The sequence below is a fragment of the Priapulus caudatus genome, unplaced genomic scaffold (genome assembly GCF_000485595.1).
Source record: "Priapulus caudatus unplaced genomic scaffold, Priapulus_caudatus-5.0.1 Scaffold89, whole genome shotgun sequence".
Taxonomy (NCBI): Eukaryota; Metazoa; Priapulida; class Priapulimorpha; order Priapulimorphida; family Priapulidae; genus Priapulus; species Priapulus caudatus.
The window spans coordinates 215301-224764 of record NW_014577150.1 but is presented as its reverse complement, the minus strand read 5'-3'; the positions used below and the strand labels follow the sequence as shown (position 1 = coordinate 224764).

Genomic DNA, 9464 nt, shown 5'->3' with positions numbered 1-9464 from the left:
CTCTCTCTCTCTCTCTCTCTCTCTCTCTCTCTCTCTCTCTCTCTCTCTCTCTCTCTCTCTCTCTCTCTCTCTCTCTCTCTCTCTCTCTCTCTCTCTCTCTCTCTCTCTCTCTCTCTGATAGATAGCGGATGACGGCAACCTTCCGCATCAGTGAATTTTACAGATAAATCCGCATGATTCACAATCGCGCTGTCGTGAATTTCTATGGCCTGGTATGATTCATCGGCATTCGGCATCTGCGCATGTCGTGGCGCATGCCAGCTAGCTGCGCCGATGCGCCAATGGTGGGTAGGGGTGGTATAGAATGTGGCAGAGAGAAATCTGCTGCCCTGGGAAAGATGGGCCACGCCAGCACAGCACAAGCAGGCTGCGAGCGGTAGAAGAAGCTCCGGATGGTTTCTCTCGGAAATCAGGGAAGACCTGAATAGAATCAAGTGGATAACGGCTAGGTGATTCAGAAGTGAGCATCATAGACGGCCGATCGCAGCCAGCCCACATCGAGCTGCGCGGTAGAGGGGAGCGACCGCCAGCAGTCAGCAAATATATCAGTGCCTCGGTGACTGTGCGCGCGCGCGTGTGTGGTGTGTGTGTGTGTGTGTGTGTGTGTGACAAATCACACGACATCATGTTGTCATTGCGAACGATTACGTCCCTCGCGGCGTTGATAATACTCGCTATCCTAGCTGTCACATCGTCAGGTAAGGACAGGATGCTTCGTGTCACGGCGTTGGCAAAGTATTAGATATACGGTGTAATAGGGCTAAGGTATTACCAGGGACACGCACGCACGCACGTACGCACGCACGCACGCACGCCCGCACACACACACACACACGCACGCACGCACGCACGCACACACACACACACACAACACACATACCGTTATCCCACTTGTGCCTATGTATAGTCTCTATACAAACGCTTGTATGCATGACTGCGTACGTGCGCATCTATGCACGCACGTGTGCGAATACATACGCACGGACGCACGGACGCACGGACGCACGCATGCAAACGCACACGTACGCACGGGCACACGCACACATTGTGTTCTGTGCGCAGCTGTGTCGCATACATAGCATGCCATTAGATACATCGTGGTATATCATTCATTGTATTCAGCATATGTAGCAATACACCCGGAATGTGCCTATATATCGACAAAGATAAGTCCTGTGCATGTCGAATGCCCACAATAACATATTGTTCGGTTTCAGACGAATCAATTAAAAAAAGAAGGATAATGGGTTGATTTATCGACGACAAAAGAACTGACACTATGGTTGACATTTTGTTCATGTATGTGCAGATAAATGTATTTCACGGAGCAATTTAATTCAATATTGCAAAATATGTGCTCATGAATGTACGAAAAACGACTGTGAAGTGAATATCTCAAAACCGATATACCTACACTGAAAATTCGCACAAGTCTATTAAATAGCGACATATACTGTCTCAGAGAATCCCACAGAATTGCCCTATTTGTCATGTAATAGTTCCTTGTACGTCGACTGAAAACAGGTGTTTATAATTATTTCATGTACATGCAATGAATCTAATTCCCTGATAAAAAAAATCGCGTGGACGAAGTATTTGTCAAATATTTTCTGTACCTGTATAACTGTCTGCGACGTAGGCCTACTGTGATCTTTTGCTAACAAATTTGATTCAACACATGTATGTGAAATAAAGATAATATCAAGAGCTAATAAATTTAGCTATTTATTACTTCTTGATAATATTATCTTCGTATTTACCCCGAATCCGTGTAAGCCGGAGTAGGTATGTGATACCTAAACACGCGTGAACTGAAAATTCCAATAATACGGGAAGTAATGCAAATAACATGATGCAGAAGATAAATCGTATAATTACTCTGTCGAAATCGTGCAGCAATATAAGTGCTGTCGTTGGGAATGCAAGTAACTGGCTAATTGTTATTTCCATAACAGTTATAATAGGCACCAAATATTTCTTGACTAGTTTGCCGTCCCTTTACCCATCAATCTCTCTACCTGCCCACCCTCTCACCAATAAACTTACCTTCTTAATCTACCACCCATCCACCACCTGATTTATCCATCCATGTGCTAACCCAACCATTCAGCTGAGAGGGTTTCTATGCATTTTTGATGCGTTTTAAGCGTGGAGGTTTAATCGAAGCAAAGAAAAAAACATGGAAATAAGATAGGGTTCTAATAACGTCTGATAACACTTTTTACAAACCGACATGAATGATTTAAAAATACTAGCTTCAAGTTACCAGCAACGTATGGAAAGATACAGCTTCTCATAAATAACATATAAGATTATAGATCAACGCAATCCTAGCAGAGTAATATGTAAACTGGTTACGCATTGTTTGCAAGTGTTGCACTTATCGATAAAACCAAGAGCTCATAATAGAGATTATGAGCTCTTTATAAAACGTCACAACCGAGCGGCCTCATACTGAAGTAAACGCAAAACGAATATCTATACTCTGGAGATGAGACGACAATACTACGCTATACGCTGCGATCGGTCGTACAATATGGCGTATAGGTAGAGCATATAAGCAAGCACGATGCAGCGGAGCGCTTAATACTCATGCAAGCCCACCCAATTATTACCTTTAATTTAGCGACAGGTTCGGTAAACTCGAAATATTTTATTCTTACCAAAATATATGTTCTTTTGGTAAGTACACACGTTGTTATACTTTTGTTTATCTATGTCGTCTCACTACTCTTTTTCCTGATCCGCCTCATTATCTTTCTTTTCCCGCCATCTTTTCTATCATTCTTGCTCTCTCAGTTTGAGCGTGTATGTGTGTGTCCGAGTGGGTGTGCGAATGTGTGATATTATAAATATATAATTACTGTTAGTAAACCACATATCTAAACTAGTCCATTACCTGTTCGTATCTTGTTTCTACTCTCTATTGCACGCCGCATGCCCCAGTAATCATATCATCACCCACGTAAGAGAATTATGTGTAGCGGATTACTGTAATTTCCTATATGGATATAGAGATCTGAAAAAGACCGAGAGTGATACTACAATATAGTTATAGCTTTTCTAAAGCAATTTAGTAATTTCATATTGACAACTCCCATTGTGGATCCATTAGATTGCTCGGGAATTGTGTCATTTTCGGCACAGTTGCGCAAATGAAGAAATTTATTTATCATTTCCCATCGTTGATGCCAATAGGGACGACCAGTATGTATACTGTGCGATGCGGGTTTAGCCACAAACGAAGAGGCGCGCTCTTTATTCGACCAATACAATATTTATTAAAGGATAATTACCAGGGGAATATATTATCTTATATGCAATGTTGGCTGTTGGTGAGTCTCTGTATACTGGGATACGCATATACATATGATATTCAACGGGCAAGAACCAAGAAGATAGGTATCTACCTCATAACACATAAGAAACGTCCGACTTGGCATATAATACAGTAAAAACCCGCGTATAAGAACATAGATTTTAAGAACATGTTAGGCTAAAATTTCCTATTTAGACCCCTTTACATAAGAACCTGTTTTAGGCTAAGATTTTAAAGTAGGTTCTTAATTTTCCATGCAGATGAAGACTTAAAAAGAAACACAGGTAAAATAAAAAAGACGAGCTCAACAATATCGATGCAATAACAATGCCAATGCCAATGCCAATGCTCAACAATAACAATCATATCTATTAATAATATAATATTATATAATATTATATTATATATATCATATAATATTATCTCAACCATAAAAAAACAAACATGTGCAACAACTAAACTCTCCATATAACACCTTACACATAACACTACTGTACTGGTAACACATGCATCGCGGTCACTAAGCCCGCGCTTAGCGCGGGTTTCAGCTAGTACATATTAAAAGTAGAAACAATTAAGAACCTATTTAAGAACTTTTTGAGCCTAATTTTTCAGTAAGCACCATTTATATAAGAACATGTTGAGGCTAACTTGGAAAAATCTATGTTCTTATACGCGGGTTTTTACTGTAGTTGCAGACGTAGAGTCAGAAACCCTGCACAAAATGAAACGTAACAGAACACCTGCATACTTCCTACGGTACCACTAAATTATAGCACTATAGCTATGAAATATTTATATGTGTAATGAACTGAGAAAATGTTGGAACATGGTCGTGACAGGGGCCTATTTTGTTTGTACCGAATCATTTCTATTAGTGAAACAAGAGGGTATGGTCCAGATATTATCTTGAAGACTTGAACCAATGAATTTACAACCGCATTTGCCTACATATTGTACATTTTCAAAAATAGCGTGAACCGTCACTTATGTTGAAATGCTTTTTATTGCACGTATTTAGTATAAATGTGAGAATTTGGCTTGACGCATGCTGTTTTTCTCGTGTTTTGGTTATATATTTTGCACAAACAGCCATGGGTAGTAGAAAGCTCGAAAGTAGGCTTACACCTACTATTTGTCTTTGACTCTTTGAGACAGAGGCAAAGTAATAATGCTGATAATCCTGGTAACTAACAATACACTTTCAATAATACAGTGTGTATATGTTATACACCTTCTAACAATATAATGTGTATTGTTAGAACAATATAATGTATGTTGTAGAACTTAACAAGAGACTATTCTCTGAAATATTTGTTTTTATTGACTTTGGTGCCACTGGTGCCATATCATGTAAAAATGTTTCGCATTTGTTAAAGTTGCTTTATCGGGATGTTTAGGACCAAAATATTTTTAATTGACGTTCTCGTCTTTGTTATAGTATATATAGTGTTATTTTAAGAAATATATCGATTTTACTTTAATTAAACTTTAAATTGACAATTATTTAATTGAATTGATTGAAATTATGTGCTTGATTTTATTGAATTTATTGAAAATGAAATTGAATTTAAATACACAGTTGTTAGGTTCTACAACAATACACACTGTATTGTTGAAAGTGTATTGTTAGTTACCAGGATTATCTGAATAATAAGGGTAACGCCATTATCGTACATTTCACATATCCGCTACATACAAACCTGTCAGGAAAGCTCTCTCCGAAGGTAAATTATGCTAGCTTACTGGCACTAATAAGATCTAACTGTAATACACAGCGAGATGGTGAGGAGATAAAACTCTATTGTAAAAGTGAACTGACAAGGACTAGCGACCACTATGCGAAACGCCATTATTGAAATGAGTTCTCCAATGCAATTATAGTGTACTCATAAAATGCACTGCAACCTCGCAAATCACTCACTCAATAGTACGGGCTTGCAAACTAGGAAAAGGGGTCGGTGGTTAGGAATGATTTCAACGCTTGAAAAGATCATGGAAATAGAACCTTGTTATTTGCAAACGACTGTAGTATAAGCGGTTGGTTATTGGATAGTTGCTGACTGTTTTCATAGCGATATATGGTAATTGGGTTGGGAACGGAGACTTGTGCTCGCAGTATTAACCTAACTAGTACTAACCTAATAACCCTAATAATACCTTACCCTTTTACTCGCCACTGACAAAATTATACATCTAAATGTCAACAGATAATAAGGCAAAATGAAAAGACATTCATAATTTTCAGTGCACCAAATTTATTAAAATAACTTCGTCAAAAATTCGTACAAGCCGTTGTCCGCGCATGCAGGGTATGCACATTGGCTGCTTGACTGTACGTCGAATAACCAGGGCGATTTTACCATGTAATTTCCTCGAATCTCTGGCTCATAAGCGGTGCGCATGTGAAGCTGATCATCGATTACCGCATGTGCGCGAGCCAGTGCTGGCTGCCACCGTACCGACGCCGTAATATCGAAATGACTGCTTCTGTGGGATTGAAGTACTCGACGAGAAGAGCTAATGCAGCGCAAATGCTATCTCATGCGGGACTTCTGATGAGACAGCGAGCGAGTGGGAACCGCATTCAGAATGTCAGGAGCGTATATGCGTGATTAGGGCCATGTATCGTTGTCCAAATTCCCATTTCATTTTACCATCGCCTAATAATGTAGACAATGGGCACGCTTTCTCTCGTCACGTTATGAGAAATATCCAGTAAAGCTAAAATAACAAAATAACAATCTAGTTGATAAATTGCTTGCAATTTTAATGAAGTGTGAAATCGTTATTTATAGTCAAGTAATTAACAAAATGATCCGATGCATGCAGCGTGGCTAAAATTTGCACGCCCACCCGCCGTAGGTTTTCCAGAAAGAAATCGCTAGAATAAATGTGAAACCGGCATTATATTGCACAAGTTAACGCATACAAAGTGTCAAGGCGTTAAGTTGCTGTCACATGGTCACGACGAAACGAAGAGAATGTAGGTCAGAGGCGCCTATGCTGGCATCAATCGATGGTGGCATCAAGCAATACGAACTGCGTGCTTATTAGTACTTGTGCTCACTGCCTCTAATGCTACGGAATTACGGCTCTGTCGTTATAGCGAAACTAAACTCGGCGGACAGGCCTTTAAATCCGTACAGTAATTCCAGATCTAACCAGAAGCAACACGACCTTTTCACTTAATGGTTTGCCCTGTAAAGCATAATTGATAAGATTTATTTGAGCAGTAAAGCGAACAAGACGCTTACCGTTGCTTTCAATGGAACCACGGACGCCGTCTTCTCGTCTTGTACACACTCGTTATCCCCAGCGCACGAATTTTGCTCGCCAAAGCATGCGCGCAATTTGGCATTATTATCATGCATGTCAGCTTGTGTTCTGTCAGTAACCGTGCCAACTCTGGGAAACGACATACAAAGTATATAGGCTAGGAAATTGTACGTGACATACATAAAATATGATCAGCGCCAATATACAACAACAAGACCACGAAGTCACAAGTAATTTTTCAACTTGAACCTAAGACGTAACCAATCACAATTGACAACTATGACGGCCTATACCATACACATTTTCTGGCGGCAACGCGTGTATGCGCATTGTGTGTGTGTGTGTGTGTGTGTGTGTGTGTGTGTGTGTGTGTGTGTGTGTGTGTGTGTGTGTCGTGCGTGCGTGCGTGCGTGCGTGCGTGCGTGCGTGCGTGCGTGCCTCCGTGCGTGCCTGCGAGCGTGCGTGCGTGTGCGTGTGCGTGTGCGTGTGCGTGTGCGTGGGAGTGCGAATGCACACGTGCTTGAATGTGGAAATATATGGGTAGGTGAGGGTGTTCCTCATAGCATGGCACTTCATGTGAACATGATTTTGCTACTCACAACTCACAATTACAGCCTAGTATTAATTCAACGATAATCGTGATGTGTTGCGTTAATGTTAAATTACACTATTAGAGATGAACAAGCAAACATCCTCACAGTTTCACATGCCAAACAATAATGACGACTAATTTTCTTAATTGACACCTGGGTCTTTACTCAAGCAGAGGGCAGCCATGAAACGTCGCTATGGTTCGGAACGGTTTTACGCCAGATGTATCATCTTATTGCGCCAGTTAGTCCCCATGTGGCGTGGTTCTTGCTCAACTGACCTTCTGCAATTAATTTTTGGGCGCCCCCGCTTTCTCTCCTCCTGAGAATTCCAGTTTTTGCAACACGTTTCGTGAGTTTCTGCAGTGTTTCCCCAATTTACGGCCACTTTCGTCAAAGCACTCGGGTTATTCGATACGAATAACATTGGTCTAACGTTGCCCACGGATTGATCGTAAGTAATTGTTCACAAAAGCCTGGATCCTATTGGTAACATGTAATTGGTTTCCCGCCAGTTTTCCGCACCATATAGTAATACTGCCTTTGCGTTGCTGTGAATTATGCTCAACGAAGTCTTAAGGCTCAACTTCTTAGATCTCCAAACCAATTTTAAGAGAAAGCAATTCTCGCTTTTCCAGTTCAAGACCTCCCATCATACTCCGACTCACTGTCGATAGCAAAATGGCTAACCGGCTGTATCTAAAATATAAAATACTTGGTTAGCTCTCTATAGCTGAGTGTACGGAGCGTGGTTATAACCGCTTCTCTATATGGTATGTTACGTTATCACCCCTCCACCCACCATCCAACACAAATCCCACCCCCACCGCGGGCGTCCCTGTTGGGACAGACACGGGCTGAATGCATCCATCCATTTCACTAATGTGCACTCTATTCAACTGTCCATTCAGCTGCCTGCTGTCAGCGCAGCTTCACGGCTGTTTGCTACTCCGAGACCCCGTGTGGATTGTACACCCAAGACCTTTTGTGCATTTCGGCGCACGCCTTTGCTGGCTGCTTTAATACACTACACGGGTACTTAAAATCTATTAAACCACACGAGATTGTCCACTCATGAAACGAAGGAAGGCATTTAAAATCGGTTATACCTCGTTGATGTGAATAGACTCACCAGGTAAAACCCTAAGCGAATAAGTATGTGCATGATGAGAAACTCAGGGCAGCGTGCGGGATAACATCTAAGCTTGTGTGATAAAACCAGCTTCCTTAGAAATTCTGTCCGCTGGCATTTACTAGCTTACAAAATTCAACGGACCATCCTTAAATGAAACAGAAAAATAAAGTTCACGTCGTTCGAATCATTAGCGCGATTCATTAGGGACTTGCTATACTCACGGCTACGCGGTTTTTATGTGCAGTTGTAAACAAGTAAAGAGCGCGGCGAGGAATATGTGCCACGGTGCTGTGGTTTGTATCTGCAACATGCGCTGCGTTGAGCCGTAGAATTCGAGCCAGCCTCCCGCGAGGTTTTATTGATGCTTCGTGAGATTACGGTTGCGACATTTAACGGCGGCCTGCACGAGAATTAACGAAAACTGTTTCGCGAAAACACTCAGGTTATAGTTGTCGTGCATGTACAGCTGCAGAGAACCTCACATCGTCCTCGTGGTGTAATACATACATGCTACGTTACACACCGGCGCGTACACATGCGCGAACGCGCATACAGGCATTTGTAATAAATTGAGAATTTACGCTGTAAGTTCATACGCATGTTCGTGTGCTAATTCTGTAATCGTTTTCTTACAGTTATGGCTGGCCTACAATGCTACGAGTGCCATAACCAGCGTAGCAATGAAGCCTGCTGGCAGACCATAGTCAACTGTTCTGAAAAAGAGGAGATTGACAAGCAAGCATACGACACTTGCTTTTCTAAAACAGTTCAAACCAGTAAACACATCACGATAGCAGTTACTTAATTTATAAGGCAAACATTGATGATGATCTCACGTTTTTATTTCACATCGTTTAGAGTGTATACGGATAGTGATATTATCGGCATACCAAAAACCAATAAAGTCTATCGCTAATTTTATTGCCTAATGGCATCGAATGATAAGCTGGTCGAATACACATGGTACGGGGCGCCATGCAGGACAGGCATTTTTGTACCTATAAACTTGACAAAAATGAGTTTTGTGAACACAAAACTCAATTCTGTCAATCCTGTCCCACAAAACTCAATTTTGTGAACACAAAACTCAATTCTGTCAATCCTGTCCCACAAAACTCAATTTTGTGAACACAAAACTCAA

The 9464-nt window shown here is 41.2% G+C and overlaps 1 protein-coding gene across 1 annotated transcript in view; it reads left to right on the top strand.

Moving 5' to 3' along the window:
• Nucleotides 1–353: 353 nt before the first annotated feature.
• The window catches only part of LOC106804829 (prostate stem cell antigen-like), an 11543-nt gene continuing 2432 nt past the window's right edge, over nt 354–9464 (top strand). Inside the window, exons 1-2 of the mRNA XM_014806179.1 lie at nt 354–698; nt 8959–9099. Of these exons, the coding sequence (XP_014661665.1) occupies nt 626–698; nt 8959–9099 (214 nt within the window). The 5' untranslated portion in view covers nt 354–625. The remainder of the gene's footprint in view (nt 699–8958; nt 9100–9464) is intronic.